Genomic DNA, 19,705 nt, shown 5'->3' on the forward strand with positions numbered 1-19,705 from the left:
TTAGATTCACACAGCCAATATTGAAACCAATGCTGAGACTGGAACAGTACAGGCTTTATTCAGTGGCCAAAGATAGAGAAGTGGGAACTTAGTTTGCAAATCAACTTCTCAACCCAATGCAGGTGGAGACACCAAATATCTAGGAGGGTTGAGGAAAAAGGGAGTGAATTGGAAAGAGTGGGAGGAATATTCATGAGTTATCTGAGAACAGCAGTACGGTTTGGACCCAAAACTGATGCAGCTCTCCTTTTCAGTCCTTGTATGGGCTTTTCTGGTTGTTGTCATGACAATCATCAACTGTCAAGGCACTGCTGGGTGTCATTTAGCATGCTAATGTATTGTAATGAGCATATAATGAGGCTCAAGGTCTACTGGAAGTCAAATCCTCCATCTTGGGCTTAGTTGGCTTTAACTGGTTCTTGTTTCTTCTCTTTGCAGCTTCCTCCTGAAACTTAAGAGTAATTGGTTTTTATCTGAGGGAGGGGCAGGGGTATGATTCTGGGGGCAACAGCCTCGGTAACACTCGTACCAGTTCTGCTCACCTGGCTAGTGGCTCACCTCTGATCTCCCAACTCTTTCTTTCAGACTTTACTTCTTAACTTCTCCCACAGCTGTATAAGGTCTTGTTCCTTTAATAAGTTCCTTATTCCATAACACTCGTAGCGGTTCTGCTTCCCAGACTGAATCTTGATGGGCAGAGTTAAAGTGGCAACATGTCAACAACTGGTGAATCTGGGTGTCTGTTGGACCATTCTTACAACTTGTTTGTAGAATTCAAAATTTTCTAAATAAGATTTTAAGATTAAGTATTTTGAGGAATGAATCATGAGTGAATGAATGAGTGCTGTTAACTAAATATGCTCCCATTATCTTAGTTTTAGATCTTCATTTAGATGACCACCTTAAAGTTTCCTAGAATAGGGAAAGCACCTCCTTATGTGGCTCAGAAATCATTTTCTGTCCATTCATTCCAAGACTTTTGGGGGAAGTCCAGCTCCATCTCCCTGGGTTTGGGGCCCAGATCTCTCTCTCTCTCTCTCTCTCTCTCTCTCTCTCTCTCTCTCTCTCTGTCTCCGTAGAGGAAGAAACCTTTTGTATGCATGTCATTGCTCTGATGAAAGAGGCTATGGTGTCCCCACCCCAAAGAACTGAAGGTCTGACACTGTATATCATAGAACCTTTATTATTTTCCCTCTATGTTCTTAGAAACGTACATAATGCCTGTGCTCTAATTATGACACCATTTATAGACATTTAAAATGCATCTTCATTTATAAATATTTTACATTTGGTCCATAGAACAGATAATTTTACTAAATAATACTGTAATTTTTTTAAAACAGGCTCTGTATATAGTTTGAATATGTATATATTACATATATTTTTTTAATATAGAGATAGATTTACTTGGTGTTCTGAGAATAAATCCTTATTGCAAAAAAAAAGCATATATGATAATACAATATCTTTCCCTCCCCAGGGCAAATACTAAAAAAGTTACAGATATTCACAGTTCTCACAGTAATTGTACGACATGTAATATTGTGCTATATAAGTAGGTTTGGATGGAAATCTGTTAAGGGATTTCTTGCCAAACATCTCACTTAGATTTGCTTACAAACATTAAATATGCTGCATTTGTCTGAGAAAGACTTGGTCTTAGTTTCAGACTGAAGAATAAAGAGAAAGAAGTCTTCTTGCCCTTAATCTAAAGGAATTCACACAAAGGATGGGGGTGGGACCAGGAGACACAGTGAAGGGTTCTTTTTGTTCTAAACCCTATAATTGAACAATACATATGCATTTTGATCTTGGATTCACCAGTTGGCATTTGGGATGCCTTAGTAATGAGACTATTTTACAGATGACTTCAGGAAACGGTTTTAGGTTTCCTACATGATATCAAATGAGACACTATGTGCCACGTGTGAGGATGAATGTACATATGTGTGCACTTATATGTGTACGCAGACTTTTCAGTTTTTTCTCTACAAGAATGTGCTTAATATTCTGAGGGTAATACCTTATTGCAATAACTGATATGCTGGTCACTTTCGGATGAGAAAGACAGATTAAAAAACCCACAGTCACAGTTATTTACCATAGTTATTAAGGATTAGTCGTAAAACACAGTTTGTGAGTTAACTAGCTAAGGAGTACAGGGCACAACAGATGATTTGCTACATGGGAACCCATGTTCCTGGCAAATAAGAAGCGCTGAGTTACTGGAGCTTACAAGAAACTGTCTTCCTGTGATTTGCCACTACCACCACGCAGCCCAGTTCTCAAAAGGAAAAAATTCTACTTCCCGATGAAGCAGTTTTAACATTGGAAGCACTCTGAGGGGCAGGGACGGCATCTCTGGATTAACACTAGCTCCTCCGTTACTGGGGTGGGATGATTTTAGTGGCAGTGAGGAGATTCCCGCGGAGGAATTTCAGAGAAGGGGAGGAGGCAGCAGCCTTGACTGGGGTTGCAGTGAGGAAGATAGTTTAGGCGGGGGCGGGGGAGGGTGGAAGGATAACTGGATCCACTTTGACTCAAGGACAGAGCCTCACCTTAACTTCCTGGGCAAGAGTTCCGTGCTCTGTAAAGCCGGGCAGCCTAAGAAAAACTCCTGATTAGGTAATTTCCCCAGCAGGATCTTAGGCCCCCTCGAATGGTGATTAAAAAAAAAAATCAATTGTGCTTGTGGCAGTTTTCTAAGGAGTGGGGCCCATCTGGCAGGACTGCTGTTGGGCCAGGTGCAATTGGAATGGCCTGGCAACGAGTTGGGGGACAGGAAAGCTCAGCGCAGAGATGCCCATTCGGCCAGGCGCCGCAGGCAAACAGGACACTATGCACATTGCTCGAGAAAGCAGCTCTGGGAAGATCGACAGAGGGTGGGGGCTGTCAAGCTGCCCCGGGAAGGAGAAAACCAAAAAATAAAAGAGCTCCATTGGCGCCCTGCTCTTAAGAGTGAGCTCTCCTTGGAAATGCCCATTGTACAAAATGCCCTTTCCATGTGCACAGAGCCGCGTTCTGACGGAGCCGGACTCCCGCCAAGGCCTAGGTAACAGTCATGGGTTTCAGCGGTAAGAGAACAGTCAGGAATACAACTAAAAGCCAGGAGTATGCGGCCTCACCAGTCACACTCTTGCTGGCGGGATAAATATGATCTACCACAGCGGTCACACAGGCCGACTGCTTGATGCTCAGGGGGCCCAGATTAAAAAGATCACCAGCCCACAGGCGCCAGAGCCATTGGGCATCTTCGCCCACGCGGGGCCCACGGGGGTGTGACTGTCCCCACCTCCCTCTCTTTGTGTGGTGATGGTGTCTGGACTCGCCACTCGAGGTAGGTTGAGAGAGACGATATCTTCAGACATCCCGTGGTGGTTGTGTGCAGTGGGGGTGGGGGTGAGAGTGTGGGTGGGCGAGCCGCCCCGCACCCCTAGATGTAGGCCTCTTTGCTGGCAGAGCCGCTGGCCTGAGGCTGCTCCGGACCATTCTCAGGGCGGACGATGTCTTCGCTGGGCTGGATCATAACCTGGATGCGCTGTGGACGGTGGTTTTGGGCTGGGATAGAAACTAACCACTCCATTCACCCACCCTCTTTTCAAGTCTCTACCATCTACTCTGCCTTCCAGGGGCACCCAGGCTCTGGCCCCATCCTGCTCCCCTCATACCCCCACCTGGGCCTGCCCACCCCCTCTCACCGGGGTTATTGCAGTAACTCCCCACTGGCCCCCCACTTTCATTCCTGCCCCTCACACCTTTCATTCTATTCTCGACACCCTGGCCCGAGGAGTTCTGTTAAAACCAAAGTCAGATCACAGCCCTCTGGTCCTCAGGACCTAACAATGGTGCCCATTTCACCAAAGTCCTACAAGGCCCCCTATGACTTGGTGCCTGTCACTTCAGGCCCCAACGTTCTCCCCTCACCACTCACTGACTCCACTCCAGCCACACTGGCCTCCTCACACGTGCCAAGCAAGTGCCTGCCTCAGGGCCTTTGCATGTACTGTACCCTCTGCCTGTACATCCTTCCCTTTGATAATTACACAGCTCCATCTCTGCCTCCTTAGGTCTTGGCTCAGTGTTATCTCCCCAGCGAGGCCTTTCCTGGCACCCCCTAAACCCCTTTCCCGGCACCCCCTAAACCCCCTTCTTACTTTAGGTTTCTTTCGCCATCATACTCACCCCCCCATCTAATGTGATTTTATTTTGTTAATTGTTGACCTTCCTCTTGTAGAAGGTCTTGTAGAAGGTAGAAGGTAAGATCCACAAGGGTGGCGTTTTTGCTCATGGCTGTGTCCCCAGCACTGACAATAGTGTCTGGCATATAGTGAGTGTTCAATATATGTCTCTGAAAGGGTGAACCTCCCACTGATCCAGTCCCCCTAGCTGTGACCTTCCCTCCCTCCTCGGTGAAATCTCCCCACCTATACTTACCCCACCAATGTCTCAGCACCTGGGTGCCTCCAGCACTGCCTTGTTTCACTCAAGAATTCAACATAATTTAACAAAGAACTGATGTAGACCTCGTATGTGCTGGAGGGCCCCTCTAATGGCTCCCCTTTGCCCTTGGGATACAGACCAGAGTTCTTGTCTTGATTTTCAAAGCCCTTCAGGATCTGACCCAACCTCCTTACATTCCCAGCCTCCTCTCATTACCCCCCTGCACTGCTCTCCACTACCCTCCAGTCACACACATCAGTTTATACCCCTGGGCCTTTCACATGCTTCCTGTCCCCTTCTAGGGACCTTCTTTCTGCTTCTACTTTTAAGACTGGCTTGTCCTTAGGCCTCTTCTTTGCTATCCCCTCTTTCAGGAAGACTTCTTAAACTCTCCTCAACCCAGGCCAGGCTAACCCATCTCCCTGGTTCACCTCAATCATGACTGCTAATGCTCTCTTGTCATTGGCTATCAACTTGTCTGTCTCCCCAGCTAGACTGTGCTCCACAAGGGAAGAGGTGGTACCCAGCACAGGAGGGGAAAAGGGCCCAGTGACACGAAGGGTGAAGAAGGGACTTACCTGCTTTAGGGAGCCCTTTAAGGTGAGGAACATGTAGGCCATGTACCCGGGGATGAGGACCATGGAAGACAGGGCCATGAGCCAGCCCACGCCCTGGCCCCACTTGGGGAAAACGTAGCTTCCCATGGTGAGAGGGGTCATCTGCACAGCACTGAAAATGAACACACCCTGGGGAGGGCAGGGGAGAGTGGAGGGGGGCAGGCAGTCACCCATATTGGACAGCCAAGGCCCCTCCCTAGACCCTACCGATGACAGGTCCACTGCCTTCCACCCCTGCCCTGGGGCTGATGCCCTGCAGCCAAGGCCATTGCTAGGATACAAGATGCCTTTGTACAGAATAGAAAAAGGTACCCCTTCTGAAGGACCAATAGAAAAATGCACTGTCTCCATGACAACCAATAGAAAAGGGCACTCCTTCCAGGAAAACCAATAAGAAGAAGGCGACTTCTCTGTGAGAACCAATAGAAAAAGCCACCCTCTTTAGGAGGACCAATGGAGAAGGGCGCCTTTTCTCTGAGAACCCATAGAAAAGGGCATCCCTTCTGGGAGAGCCAATAAGAAGAAGGTGCCCTCTCTGGAAGGCCCAATAGCAAAGTGTGGCTCCTCTGGGAGGGCCAATAGAGAAGGCATCCCTTACTCCAAATTAACCAGTTTGGCGAGCAGAACCAGGGCGTTGCCCCCAGTCTGCCGTTAGCTGGGTGCCCCTGTGCAGGACACAACACATGCAGTGGCCCAGTCCCAAAGGCCCCTCCCAGGCCTTGGCTTCCCCTTGCAAGGAGCAATGCTGAGAATGAAAGGCCTCCCTGTGTGAGTGGTTTGGCTTCAGAATCAGGGTGATCTGCTGTGAATGCGCATCAGCCCCCTGGGCGATGCTGGCTGGGTGGCCCCATGTCCTGCAGCAGCAAAGCGGGGCAACCACACTGATTGCGCTGAGGCTTGTGAGGACGTGTCTGGTCCCGTGCAAGGCACAGAGGAGCTGCTCAGCACAAACAGGAGGAAACGGTGTTACTAGGGAACAGGAAGACCTGGGAGCCTGTCCACCTGCTTCTGGCCCCAGAAGTTTCTCTCTGGACCTGAGCCACCCCAGAGCCCAGTCTGGCCTTGTCCTTACCGCCACAATGATAGGGGTGAAGAAGGACCAGCAGAGCTTCCACCAGATGCAGGGCCTGGAGCCTACCATCTCTTGGATGTTGTCATAGAATCGGTTGACACCTGGGACATGCAGAGCGAGAGCAGGAGGGATGGGTGAGTTGTGGGGATGGCAGGCCTGAGGCCCCGATCAGCTGCTTTCTCACAGTACAACCACAGGCAAGTCGCCTAACCTCTCTGAGCCTCCGTTTCCTCATCTGCAACACAGGGCTAATGCTCCAGGGTGGAGGGGTCCTCGTTATCTAAATATCAAACAACCAACCCCCCAGCAAACGGTGCATGGGGAAGCAAGTCACCTGAGTGTGAAAATACCCGCCACCAACAGGATGTACTTGTGGAAAGCATCCCCTTCACTCTCAGTGTCCCTCCCACTCAACATCTCTCCCAGCCATTCCTCAAAGCTTTGCTGGGCAGGGGTGGTTTTCCCTGATGATCTGATGCCAGAAGAAACTGGTGATAGATTGCAAAGAAGAACCACAAATCTTGCAAAAAACAAACAAAAAGCCCCCCCAAACCTGCAGATGTCATGAAGTTCATGAGGGGGGACACCAGGCACTGCATGGACTACAAGCAGTCACTGAGCAGTGAGGACCTGACAGCGTTAGACAGGTTAGAGTGAGAAGGGAAAATGACGAGGCGGGTGAGGCGACGGGACTGCAAAGAAGATGCACTGAACACCGAGGACCAAGAGGGGCCCTGGAGAACACTTCTTCCAAAAACACGATCTTGCTGTGATAACCACAGTGCAGGGAAGGACAGCCTTTCAGCTATCATGCAGTTGGGTCTGGAAACGCAGGTCGCAAAATAAACAACTAAAAATCATTGTTTCCCACATTCTTTGTTCTGAGATAGTGCATTCTTTTAATTATAGCCTAGCTTTTAAAAAATATTTAACTTTGTAATTTTTTTTTAAGTTTCAGTTTCCCTTTTCTAGAGAAAATCTCGAGCAAACTTTTTAGCCCAAAATTTATAAAGAAATTTTGGCTCTCATTTTAAGTGAATTTAACTCTTCTTCTTATGGTATCTTCTTTTAACAATTTTTTAAAATTGAAGAATAGTTGATTTACAATGTTTTGTTAGTTTGGAGTACACAGCAAAGTGATTGAGTTATATAAATACATATATTCTTTTTCAGATTCTTTTCCGTTATAGGTTATTACAAGATACTGAATACAGTTCCCTGAGCTGCGCAGTAGGTCCCTGCTGCTTATGGTATCTTCTAAACATAGGACATCCTGTGCTAACTTCACTGAATTGCTGTAAGGACCAAACAAATTAATGTACGGGAAGGGCTTAGTGTTAGAGTTGTGTTTGCTGAATGGTGATTGAAGAAAGGAATGAATGAATGAATGAGGGGTTGATGCTCACCGTAAAACCAGGAAATGGAGACACATTCAAAAAACACGAGGAACAGCAGGCTCATGCCACTGGCGGAGTAGTAGTCAAAGAGCTTGAAGACATAAATGCCCCCCTGCAAGAGGGAAAAAGGTGAGGGGTCCACCTCCCCTGCTCCCCAGTACCCTCAGTTCACAGTCAATGCAGGCTTTGTAGGTTGGTATGAGGCCATGCTACAGTGAGAAAGCTTGCGGGTGAATTAGAGGAGGCACAGGGGGCCTTGTGATCCTTCAAGGATGTGGGCATTGACTCTGCGGATTTGGAAGAAAATGTCTGCTGGCAGAGGGAAATGCCCCCTTTCTGGAACAGCTGGAGGGCAGAAAGAGGAGTTGGTCCCCAGAGCCACCTGTCCATAATGTTAAACGTCATGTCTCTCCCCAGATTAAAACACTTCACAGCTTAGATAAGACATATGACACGCAAGGAAGTAAGGAAATAGAAAAGAAAATCAAATCCAAATGCCTGCCAGGGAAGGTCCTGCATAATCCGGTTCTGTACCTCTTGCCTCCCCCCTCACTCCCTCTGCTGCCACCACACTGGCCCTCTTTCTGTCCCTTGAGCTCACAAGCCCGTTCCCACCCCAGGGCCTTTGCACCTGCTGTGCTTGCCTCCCCTAGCTAGATCTTCCCCCGGCTGGCTCTTCCTCGCCACATGAGTCTCAACTCAACTGTCACTTCCTCAGAGGGACTGCCCCACTACTCAGTCTGATGCTGCATCCCTCTCACACCTGCTGGTCATTCTCTGTCCCACTGTCCTCTTCTCTTCATGGCATTTAACGATCTAATTTGCCTGTTAGTCTTATCCACCAAAATGTAAGCTCTAAGAGGGCAGATACTGTGTCTGCAACATTAACTGCTGACTCTCCAGTGTCGTGCCGGGCCCACAGTAGGTGCTGAGCAACTCGTAAGGATGAAGGAATGAACAATCATCCTGGGTCTGGACTGTATTTGGGCCCAATGCTGGTTTTGTGGATCATAAAAAAAAAACCAGACCCACAGGGCTGAGCCCATGACTTTAGGGTCATTTATATTTATTGGGTAATTCCTCAGTTGTATGCCTGTCTTCTGGCTAGACTGGGAGGTCCTTGAATGCAGGGACCAGTGCTCATGACTATGGGTAGAGAAAGAAAGGTGGGAATGAGAGGCAGGGGTGGTGTCAGCTTCAAAGGCCCAGCTCCAATGTGACTCGTTGGTTAATTTTGTGAGTCCTTCAAGCTCAGCCCTGCAGCCCCTCCTCCAGGAAGCCATCCCTGGTGCCCCAAGTCAGGTTGTGGGCTGTATCCTCTAGCTCGGTCCACCAGCCTGGGAGCCCCTTGAGGGCAGGGACCCTTGCTGGGTCGTCACTCAGGGTCTGGCATGGAGAGGATGCTCAATGAACGTATGAAAGGTGGGATGGGACAAGGTGGGGGCACGGAGGGCCTGGGAGTGGCCCGGGGCAGGCAGCACCAGAGGAGTGCCAGGTGCTGACCGCGCTCACCTGGGTGATGTTAGAGAGGCCGATCAGGTAGGAGACGATGCAGACGGCAGCGATGAAGAGCTCCCTGCGGTTGCGGAGCAGCCTGGGGTACTCGTCCACCAGGGCGGTGATGAAGCCCTCCACTGTGCAGAACTGTGGGGGGAGCGGCAGTCAGCCAGCCAAGGCAGCCCCACCCCACCCACCCAAAGCTTGACCTTCTGGGGTGAGCAGGGCCCTGGGATCCAGGCCTGACTGCCTCTGCCTCCCTCTGTGACCTCAGGAGAGTCCCTTCTCTCCAGGCGTCAGGTTCCCCACCTGGGAAAAGGGGAAGGTGGCTGAGCTGATGCCTGAAAGTTTCATGCAGTGGAACATTCTTGGGGTCTGAAACTCTTGGCCATCTTCTTGGGGGCCTAAGACAATGGGCTCCTCTCCCTGCTTGCTCCTGGACCTATGAGGCTGCGTGGGGGCTCCTCAAGGTGCCAGGGGGCGCGTCCTCACCTGGCTGTCAATGCCCAGCATGAGCAGCATGGAGAAGAAGAGGATGGCCCAGAGGGGAGAGATGGGCAGCTGGGTCACCGCCTCTGGGTACGCCAGGAACGCCAGCCCGGGGCCTGCAGCGGGAAGGGCAGAAGAGGAAAGAGAGCCAAGAGATCAGAGAAAACCTTGGATGAAGGAACCAGACTGTAACCTCCCTGGGGTCTGGCTCTGGAAAGAGGGTGGCTGGGAAGTTCCAGAGAAATGAGATGGTGGATGGGAAATTAGGACTTCGGTGGAGAATGTTCCTTTCCTCACAATCCACCCAGCTCCCCACAACAGGGAAGGGACAAGTCATGTTGCCCCCTGAGCCTTGGATCCTCTGCCGTGCACCCAGTGGGTCCTTCACATTTGCTGCTTTCCAGGCTGAGCGGGGAAGGGGGGCTGCCTGGGGTTGTCCATGGACTGCATAGCATCAATGACCCCGTGGCAAGTAGAGTGGACGCAGACCGATGTGGGTACTTTATGTCATGGTGGTGAACGTGTCTGGGTTGGACCAAAGTTCATATCCCAGGGGACAAGAGTGGGTCTTCTCCCCTCAAATGTCCAGGATGGTGCTGAAAGTGCCAAGATGGCCCAGCTTTGCAATCAGCAGGTCTGGGGTTAATTCTAGATCTACCATCTTTGAGCTCTGAGAACTTGGGCAGGTGATCTCAGTGAGGCTCGGGTTCATCATCTATGAAACAGGGATAACGAGCATGGACCCCATTGTGTCAGGAAGACTGAGGGGCACAGTCCACATAAATGCTCAGTGCACTGACCCCGCGTACCAATACTCAATGCCAGTGAGCCTCGGTGGTGGTGATGCTGACGGTGATAAAGACCGCAAACACCACGCAGTTAGCCCCTCCCCCCAGCTCTCCCCTGTGCAGTGCTGACCGGAGGCCGCCACATCAGCAATGGACCTCTTGGTGACATGAGCCATGAAGCCCACGATGGAGAAGATAACAAATCCTGCGAACATGCTGGTGCACGAATTGATGCAGCAGACGATGATGGAGTCCCTGCAGAGAGGGAAGGGTGGAGTCAGGAAGACGGGGCTGGCAGGAAGGTAAGCCAGTGGACAGTGGTTACCAAGGGGCCAGGTGGAGGAGGGTGCCTGCGAGAGGAGCTACAGGGCGGGGAGTGCCCACTCCCATCCCTAGGGAAGGGGCAGAACCGGAAGAAATGGCCAGAGGTTTTGGATCAGAGAGGGGTGCAGAACCGCCAGGGGTGGGTCTGTGGAGGGGCGTGGTCACGGGAGAGCACCTGAGCTCTCGCACCTGTAGACATTGTTGTGGAAAGAGTTGTAGCTCCCCAGTGCGATCAGGGATCCCAGGCCCAGCCCATAGGAGAAGAAGATCTGGGTAGCTGCATCCAGCCACACCTACAGGCAGAATGATCAAAAAACTGTCAAAATTATAATCATAGCCCCAGGGCCTTTTACACATGCTAACCAGCTCCACCAGGCAGCAACCCCCTCTCACGTAAGAGGGTCAGAGAGGTGCGGTAGCTTATCCTAAAGCTGGTGAACGGTGGCTCAGGACTCAGGCGTGCTCTTAACCCAGCCAGGGCCCTCCAGGACCAGGCGGGGAGGGCTGCTCACCTCGGAGTCTGACAGCTTGCGAAAGTTGGGCGTGATGTAGAAGAGGATACCCTCCTTGGCTCCGGGCAGCGTCACTCCGCGGAAGAACAGGATGATCAGCATGATGTAGGGATACGTGGCTGAGAAGTAGACCACCTGGGAGGAAAGGGGGTAGTGTCACACCTTCTCCAGAGGGCCCATGCTTTTTCCTTCCCCACTTTACCTACATTGGTATCTGTTGTGGCTCTGGACTTGCTTCCAGTTCATCTTCCTCCAGGAAGCCTTCCTGGATTCCTAACCTGTTCTGCTTGGCCACTTTTCTGAAGCCCCTCCTTGGTGTCTGAACCACCGAGCTCAGCACCCGTTTTTTTTCCCTTCTTCTATCCCTCCTATTTTTAATTTCTATTTAAATTATTCAAGTAATACATGTGGTAAGAAGGAAATTTTTAAATTACACATGAACACATACAAAGTTCCTTTCAATAGCCCATAGAATATAATTTACATGAGGGACAGGACTAGTCTTGTCCACTTCTCTGTTTTCCCAGTGCCTAAGAACAGTTCATGGTATATAGTAGACACTTAATAAGTGCATGACAAATACACAAATGAATGGATGTTAATATTTTAATGTCCTCTTTTGAGACTTTGCTTATATGATCACATTTTCTTACAAATGAAGTTCAAAGTATATATTTATCTTTTCATTTAACATGTTGAGAGTGAAAAAACACAGTACATGCAGTTTTGTTTCTTGTTTTATTTACTGAACACTGTTTATTGTCTCATAATACAGTTATTTTTAATCACACAAAATAGACCTCAGGAGGTCCCACCATCCTTTTTTTTTTAAGTTTCCTCTACTGTTACCCATTTTAGGTTACTCCCAATTTTATGTGAGTCTCAATAATACTACGTTGGACACCCCGTGGATAAAATTTTGCCTACAAAATTATTTTACTACTCTTGAGAAAGATTTTCAGACATGGAATTACCACGTGAAAAGGAATAAACATCTCAAAGGCTTTCTGATCCACATTGCTTAATTACCTTCCAGAAACTGAACTTTGTCCCGCATTACAAACAGTGCCTTTCCCACAAAGGGACCAGCACTGAGGATAATCATCTTACAAATTATTTTGAATTGATAATCAAAAGACTGATGTCACTGTCTGAAATCGCCTTTCCTTGCTCACCAGTGTGAAAGGACACTTTCAAGTTCAGCGACCTTGGTGGTCAGTTCCGAGGCTGATGTGACCCCGCTTCCCGGCCAGCATGAACTGTTCTCTGGGTTAGTCTCATCTGCCTGACTTGACTCTGAGACTCTTCAGGGTGAGGAAAGGCAGCCACTACCCAGCGGAAAAACCACTGTACTTGGAATTAGGAAAAGGGGATTTAAAGCCATCTGTATCACTGACAAGCCATGTGACATGGGGTCAATTTCTTTTCCTCTCTGAGCCTAGCTTTTTTTTTGTCTGGGGACAGTTGACCTTGCTGCTCAGAAAGGTTGGGTGTGTGAGGACGTACTGTATGCTTAATATATGTCACCTACATTTGCACTTCACTGTGTCTTCAGCATGGAACCAAGTATACAGTAGGTGCACAACAAGTGCATGTTGATAGATTGGTTGACTCACTCAAAAGATGCAATAAGAGGAGCCCCACTCTTTGTCCCCAAGAAGTAGTCACTCTTCTAAAGTAGCAGGAACTCTAGATACCACCCAAAATTATTACAATAGATGTCATGTATTGAGTGCCAACTGTGTACTAGGCATATGCTCTACACTTAGTATAGACTGATTATCCCCCTCAGTCTTTGTGGCCACCCTGTAAGGTACTATTATTGTGACCATTTAACAGATGAGGACATTGAGGCTCAGAGGAATGAAATGCCTTGCCTGAGTGCACATGGCTAGGAACCAGGGGACTCTGAGATTCCAACTCAGCTCTGTGTCTTCCAGAGCCCTTGGGCCCTACCTTCTGCATCTTGAAGTTGGGCTGGGAGACAGCTGTGCCCGCCTTCCGCTTGCCTAGCCTAGGGACAAAGCAGGAGTATTTTGACACCAGCCTCAGGTCTGAGAACCCAGTGGGTCTAAAGGTCCCGCCTGACTGAAACAGGGAAGCTTTTTGTCAGCTGTATCCGTGCCCAAATATGAAACTCATTCAGGTTCTGTTTTGCTCGTTTCAGCTTCTTGGGTAGTCCGGACCTCCCTCTCAGCCTGATTCAGTTCAAATCCTTTCTTTTCCTTACTTGCTCTAAGACCTCAGACAACACCCTTGCCTCTGAGTTTCCTTCAGGCCCAGGCTGGTGAGAGACTTGACCATCTTCTGTCCCCAGACTCTTGGGGTGGAGCTTGAAGACGGAAAGAGGTGGAAGGTGACCCCCGATTTGATTGGCAATTTGACCCCCAGATGTCTCCAGGCTGGACATCCCAGCTTGGCATGGCTCTGCCCTTGCTGATAATAAAAACAAAAACAGTAACAACTCCTTTTGCTAACTGCTGAGTTCTTTGCAAAATCACCAGCTCATCTGATTTGCATAACAAATCAAGGATAATCAGTTACTGGCCCCATTTTACAGAAGAGGAAACAGTTTCAGAGAGGCGAAGTGACTTGCCCCGAGTCACACAGCCATGTAAATGGCCAAGATGAGGTGTGAACTCAGAACTGTTTGAACACAGGGCCTGCATATCACTCCGTCCATCAGTCCACCTCTCTTGCCCCTCGAAGGCTGGGATGTGACTGTGCTCACGTCTGGACCGCCCGCACCTAGACCAAACTTGGAACAGAGTAGATCTCAGGGATTTTGTTCAGTGGTCCAGGAGCAACATCTGCCCTCGGTCTTGCGATGACTCTGTCAGACCCAAGGGAATCTCAAGGGACTCACTGCGAGCCTGGCACTGTGCTAAGGGCCTAAGTTGCACTGTTTCTTTTAATCCTTACAACTGCCCAGAAGGTAGGTAATGTTATTATTCCCATTTTACAAGAAAGGAAACCGAGGCACAGAGAGATGAAGGGACCTGCTTTACTTAAAGTCGGATGGGGTTCCCGGGAGGTACAGACTCCTTGCTCAGGGCAGAGATCCCCTGGTAGACCCATCCCCCCAGCGCCAGGTCCCCACCGTGCACACCCCTTACCTTTCCAGTCCAGCCAACACCCTTCCAGATACAGAAATACACAAGGATCCAGGCGATGGCCAGGGTGACGGCCAGAGGCCAGCGGATCTGACCTGGTTTATCCAGCCCGTCTGTCATCTGATGCATGTTGCGCCTGGTGGGACATCGAGGGAGGGGACGTCACATGGGGCTGGCGGGGGCTGTAGTGACCCGGGGGTGCCCAGGGTGTGGACACGGGTGATCCTCCACTGTGATGGCGCTGACAGCTGTGACCCCTGGGCTCCAAGGGCTGGGCAGGGACCACGGGCCTGATACACTAATTGGAAGAAAGCGCTGTTTGCTCGAGCGACCTGCCAGTGCCTTAGCTCAGCCGCCATGATGCTCACCTGGATGGCTGCAGCAGGACCCCACCTTTGCTTTTGCTCTATCCGCACTCCAGCCGCAGGGATCCCTCTAACATCTGATCGTGTCACTCTCCTGCTTAAGCCCTGCAGTGAATAGCTCGCTGTTCTCAGAGCGAAGCCCAAGCTCCCCAGGCCGACCTTGCAAGGCCTTCACAGCCGGCCCTGCTCCTCTCTGTGGTCCGGCACTCACTGAAGCCCCCCACGTGCTCATCAGACCAAACTATTCTCCCCTGCTCACCCGAGCCTTGCTTACTCTCACGTGCCTCTGAGCCTTCACACAGACGCCTCTTTCTGCCAACACCTGTCTTCCCTGAGCTGCTGTTCATCCTGAGACGCCGCTCCCCACCTGGGCTGGTCCAGGGGCCTCCCTGGAGCCCCCACAGCTTCCTGTGCGTCCCTCCTCTTAGCATCGGTCATCTGCTGTTGCCCTTGCTTGTTTGTGTGCCCATGTCTCTAACCGGCGCATAGTAGGTGCTCAAGAAATGTTCATTGAAGAAACGATTGAATGAAAAGCCTGAATGTGTGTGACAGAATTGTATGCGGGAGATGCTGGAAGCAGAGCCAGCCGGAGCAGAATCTGATTTTTATCTGTAAGGAGACAGCCCAGCCAATGAGATTCCAGCACCGAGAGATTGACATCACGTGTCTGACACTCCCGGAACAGCTCCTCCTGGCAGCTTATCCAAGGTGAGGTGGACCCTTTGCACTTGCTTCCAGATCCTTTCGAGCTGCCCAGCACAGGTGCTTCCTTCTTGCCAAAAAGATTTGGGTCCCAGGACCTCATTTTGGAAAGTCAATGCCCCCAATATACATCTTCTATGATACGCTCCCCTGAAAATACAATCATACATAGACGTGTATGTGTGTGTGTGTGTGTGTGTGTGTGTGTGTGTGTCTGTCTGTCTGTCTGTCTGTCTGTCTGTCTGTCTGTCTTCATTCCATGTGACGTGACTCTGGGTTTCCAAGCAGACTACACTGGCTTTCAGGATGAACTGAGATTTTTGTTGGCTCACCTGGTGATTCTTCCGGGCCTATGCTGTTTATTCCTCTCTGTTGGCCCCTCCAGACCCACTCCACCCCCTCCACCCTCCTCCCTGCTACCGCAGCATCACAGGGTCCCTTGCCTTCAGCTTCTAGGTGGATTTGACCAATGGAAGGAGCTCAGAGGGCGGGAGGAGAGAGAGAATGGGGAGTGTATCCTTTCTGCTGGACAGTGGCTTTGTCTGCAGCTGGGTTTCTCCACTAAAGGTCACAGTCCATGTCTAGTGGCCCCTTCTGCAGTCCGGCTCTCTCTAGGGGAGGAAAGAGCTTCATCCTCCCTGTGGCTTCCTGAGCTCATCCACGTCTCCACAAACAGTCCTTCACCTAACTCTCCCACCCACCGTTTGTGGGTGCCTCTGTGCCTGCTGGCCCTGGGTGATACCCCACCCCATGCACGGCCCCGCACTCACTCCCAGAACTCCACCACGGCGCTGGTCATGTTGGTGGTGTTGACAATGCTGTAGTTGGAAAAGCAGCGGTCTGTGTTCCAGGGGTTGTCACACTGTTTCCATGGCAGTGTCTGCAAAGACACAGTAGCACAGATAAACCCCACAGGCTGCCCAGGGGTTGGCAACAGTGGTCCCAGAACACCCCGTCCACCCCCACAGTTCCCTGAGCCTGCTCAGAGCCATTATCTCACCTCCCCTTCCCAACAGCTCCCAGATGCAGGTCACGTTGTGATCCCTGTTTTAGAGCTCAGAGAGGGGCAGAAACTTGCTCAAGATCACACAGCTCCTAAATGTCAGAGCTGAAATTTGAATCTCAAACTTTTCACTCTGAAAACCAGCTTCCCAGGGTGCACCATAAGTTCTCCTGTGTCCACCCCGAGGCCACTTCCCAGCTATGTGACGCTGGGTAGGAGACCTCACTGGTCTGAGCCTGTGCACACTGATGTTGATAGTGAACCCTAACAGTGCTTGTTCTTTGCTCCTTAATCCTTAGAACAACCCTATGAGGTGGGTTTCACTTGTACCCCCATTTTATAAATGAGGGTGCTGTGGCTCAGAGAGGTTGTCTCTTCCCTGAAGCTGCACAGCTTGTGTATACTAGGGACAAGATTTGAACTGAGGCTGTCTGGGTCCATATAAAATGGGCTAACAGTGTTATGACTTGTGGGGAGACGAGGGCTGTTGAAGAGAAACCACGTCCCCCACCTGGAGGTACAGCCCTGTCGGCAGAATGGTGGTCCCAGTGGACGGCGGGTGGGGTCTGGGTCTAGTTCCTTCTAGAGGGTGGGTCGCAGGGGCCACTCACCGTGGTAAAGGAATTGTACAGGTAGTAGATGGCCCAGGAGATGATGACAATGTAGTAGATGTTCAGCCAGAATGACAGCACGGCAGCAGCAAGGCCCACACCTGGGAGCAGACACACCGTCACGACAGTCATCTAATAGAGTAATAATAATAACCGTCCCAGTTCCTGTCGTTGTCATTTCTCACGACATCTACAATCTCACTGGACCCTGGAGAGAGGCAGGGACTTGGCCTAAGGCCACACACATCTGGCAAGTGAGGGAGCCAGGACTTGTGTCTGGGGCCCAGCACACGTGATCCTCCACATGTCCACCTGAGTGTCCGGCAGGCACTGAACAAGGAGGCGAGGAAAGTCGCCCCCAGCCCCTGCTGAAGAAATGAGCCCCCAGGGCAGGCCGACGTGCATGTGGGGGCCTCTGGATTGAGCCCTCCTCTCTGCCTCCACCACCCAAGCATCACCACTGGTCACCTGGCCCCTTGCCAGGGCTCCACTCTGCTCAGATGTGACCCAGCAGCTCTCTCTCTGTCCAGGCGCAGGAAGTGCAGGCAGGAGTATGACCAAGACCCACAGCCCCACTCCGCACTTACCCTTGAACATGGGGGCCAGCTTCCACACGCCCAGGCCCCCGATGGACGTGTACTGGCCCAGGGAGCACTCCAGCAGGAAGAGTGGAACCCCCGCAAAGATGAGCGTCAGGAAGTAGGGGATCAGGAAGGCCCCTATGAGGTCAGGAAGAGAGATGCTCGTGGCCCCACATCTTTAAGAAATTGGGTCAGAGGAAGTATCACTGTGGGGTGTTCTGGGGTCCCCACCATGACTTTCTAACATGGCCTCAAAAGCAGCAGCCACAGCCAGAGTGAGGCCCGAGGATGTCCTTTGCTCAAAACACATGCCCCACACTTTGTAAAATGAAGAGGTGAAGGTTTTGGTATCACAGAGGGTTCTCGTCCTTTGGGACTCCTTTGGAAAAGGACAAGAAATGGGAAGTGGGGCCTGGCACTCCTTTTGGAGTCTTTAGGGCACCCACTTCCATAAGGGCACCCCAGAAAACACCTAAGCAAGACACTCCGTGGGGTCCAGACCCAGCCACGAGGATGGCAGGCCAGCACCTACCGCCGCCGTTTTTTCCGCAGAGATAGGGGAACCGCCAGACGTTGCCTAGGCCGATGGCATAGCCCACGCAGGACATGAGGAAGTCGAAGCGGCCCTTCCACGTGTCCCGGTCTGGAAGGTCTGCCGCCTTCTTCTGCACCTTGACCACCAGGGTTTTGGGCTTGTCATTGGCCACGGGGACCTCGCTGACCTCCGTGGAGATCTGCCCATCGGCCACCTTGCTGCCGTTGGTTGCCATGTCTCGAAGTCTGGATGCAGGGGTCCTGGCAGATGCACGTGCAATGTCGGCCCCAGTCCACGTGGACAGCAGTTTTGCGGCTCAAGGTCACCTTTGGAGAACAGAGGGCTGGGGTGACTGACACTGAAGGGTGTCAAGGTCCTAGAGTTGCCAGAAAATAATGAAACAAAATAACCCACAAACTAGGGGCCAAAAAGGCTCTCCTGTAAACCCTCCTTCTCCTGCCAGCCCCTGCTCCTGGAGGAAGGAAGGTGCCTTTTGTTTCCAAAGTCAGCGTATGAGGATGTGGTCTTGACGTCTCCCGGGCTAGCGTCAACGCTGCCACCTGTGTCCCTTGCCCTCTGTTAGGTGTCCTTGTCAGAGAGTAGCCCGAGGCAACCAAACCTCCAAACAGAAATATTACGTGCACCTCATCTTTGCCTCCCGGGATGCAGTTGGGTCAGTCTTCATTCTCTGAGGCCATATAGCCAAGGCAGGGTAAGAGATGCAGGGCCTTAATGTGGGGCTGAATAGGGAGGCATCCTGGATGCAGGTGGTGGGTGAAGGCAGTACGTGAGCACAGACTCTGATCGTGATCAAAGTCCTCTTTGCCACTTTCGAGCTGTGTGACTTTAAGGAAATGTCTTAACCTCTCTGGGCCCCCCTCCCTATCTTTTATTTTGAGGACGATAGTAGTGCGTCCCTCATCAGGCGGCTGCTCTGCACTTAGTGAGCACCCAGCGTCTGGCAAACAGTGAGGACTCGCTGCTGTTTCATCAGCAGTCCTCAAGCCTGGCTGTGCTTCCAAGTCACTTGGGAAGCCCTACAAAGACACAGACATGCCACATCAGAATCTCTAGGAGACAAGTCCTGGATTTATACTTCTAACAAATTTCACAAAAGGAGATCTAGAGCTGGCAGCCCAGCCCAGCCCTCAGGCGAGGAAGGACCACCAGCTTGTGTGAGTTCGCTGACCCACTGTCTCCCCCAGATAGTCTACCTACACTCTGCACCTTTCTAACCTCCGTAGAGGCAGAGGCAGCCTGGGGTGGAGGACAGTGCAAGACATTGGACTCAGACCAGTCTTGGTTTCAAATCTCCAGTCTGCCTTTTATCCACTGAGTAACCCTGAGAAACTTCTCTTGATCGCCTCTGGCCTCAGTTTCCCCACCTATAAAATGGGGATAATCCTATCTGGCTTGTAGAATCGTGGTAACAATGACTTTAATGGCTGGAAAAGTGCTTTTCACCCAACTGGTCCAGAGAGGGAACTCCAGAGGTAGTTGTTTTGACACTGATTACTGATATTACCTGATGATTTTCTGTGCTGGGTCAGCTCCAGAGCAGCTCCGTCAGCAACCCCCGTGGGGATAGCCTGCAAAGCAGAGGAGAGGAGGTGAGCTGGCAAGCGGGGCAGGTGGCAGCCCTGGACAGAGAGCAGCGGG

General features: G+C 50.9%; 1 protein-coding gene across 3 annotated transcripts in view; it reads right to left on the reverse strand.

Annotated features, from left to right (window-relative positions):
* Positions 1–573: 573 nt before the first annotated feature.
* SLC6A1 (solute carrier family 6 member 1) overlaps positions 574–19,705 on the reverse strand; it is a 40,812-nt gene continuing 21,680 nt past the window's right edge. For 2 of the 3 annotated variants that reach the window (XM_031470891.2, XM_010984931.3), the window contains exons 2-16: positions 19,572–19,635; positions 18,044–18,372; positions 17,518–17,649; positions 16,931–17,031; positions 16,087–16,196; positions 14,253–14,385; positions 11,137–11,271; positions 10,814–10,917; positions 10,431–10,555; positions 9,516–9,628; positions 9,039–9,170; positions 7,536–7,638; positions 6,130–6,230; positions 5,019–5,186; positions 1,168–3,538 (exon numbers count right to left, since the gene is read on the reverse strand). In XM_031470891.2, the coding sequence (XP_031326751.1) occupies positions 3,434–3,538; positions 5,019–5,186; positions 6,130–6,230; positions 7,536–7,638; positions 9,039–9,170; positions 9,516–9,628; positions 10,431–10,555; positions 10,814–10,917; positions 11,137–11,271; positions 14,253–14,385; positions 16,087–16,196; positions 16,931–17,031; positions 17,518–17,649; positions 18,044–18,281 (1,800 nt within the window). In that variant the 5' untranslated portion in view covers positions 18,282–18,372; positions 19,572–19,635 and the 3' untranslated portion in view covers positions 1,168–3,433. Of the gene's footprint in view, positions 687–1,167; positions 3,539–5,018; positions 5,187–6,129; positions 6,231–7,535; positions 7,639–9,038; positions 9,171–9,515; positions 9,629–10,430; positions 10,556–10,813; positions 10,918–11,136; positions 11,272–14,252; positions 14,386–16,086; positions 16,197–16,930; positions 17,032–17,517; positions 17,650–18,043; positions 18,373–19,571; positions 19,636–19,705 lie in introns of those variants that run through there. The other variant, XM_031470892.2, reaches the window with a different exon arrangement.

The sequence above is a fragment of the Camelus dromedarius genome, chromosome 17 (genome assembly GCF_036321535.1).
Source record: "Camelus dromedarius isolate mCamDro1 chromosome 17, mCamDro1.pat, whole genome shotgun sequence".
NCBI classification, from domain to species: domain Eukaryota; kingdom Metazoa; phylum Chordata; class Mammalia; order Artiodactyla; family Camelidae; genus Camelus; species Camelus dromedarius.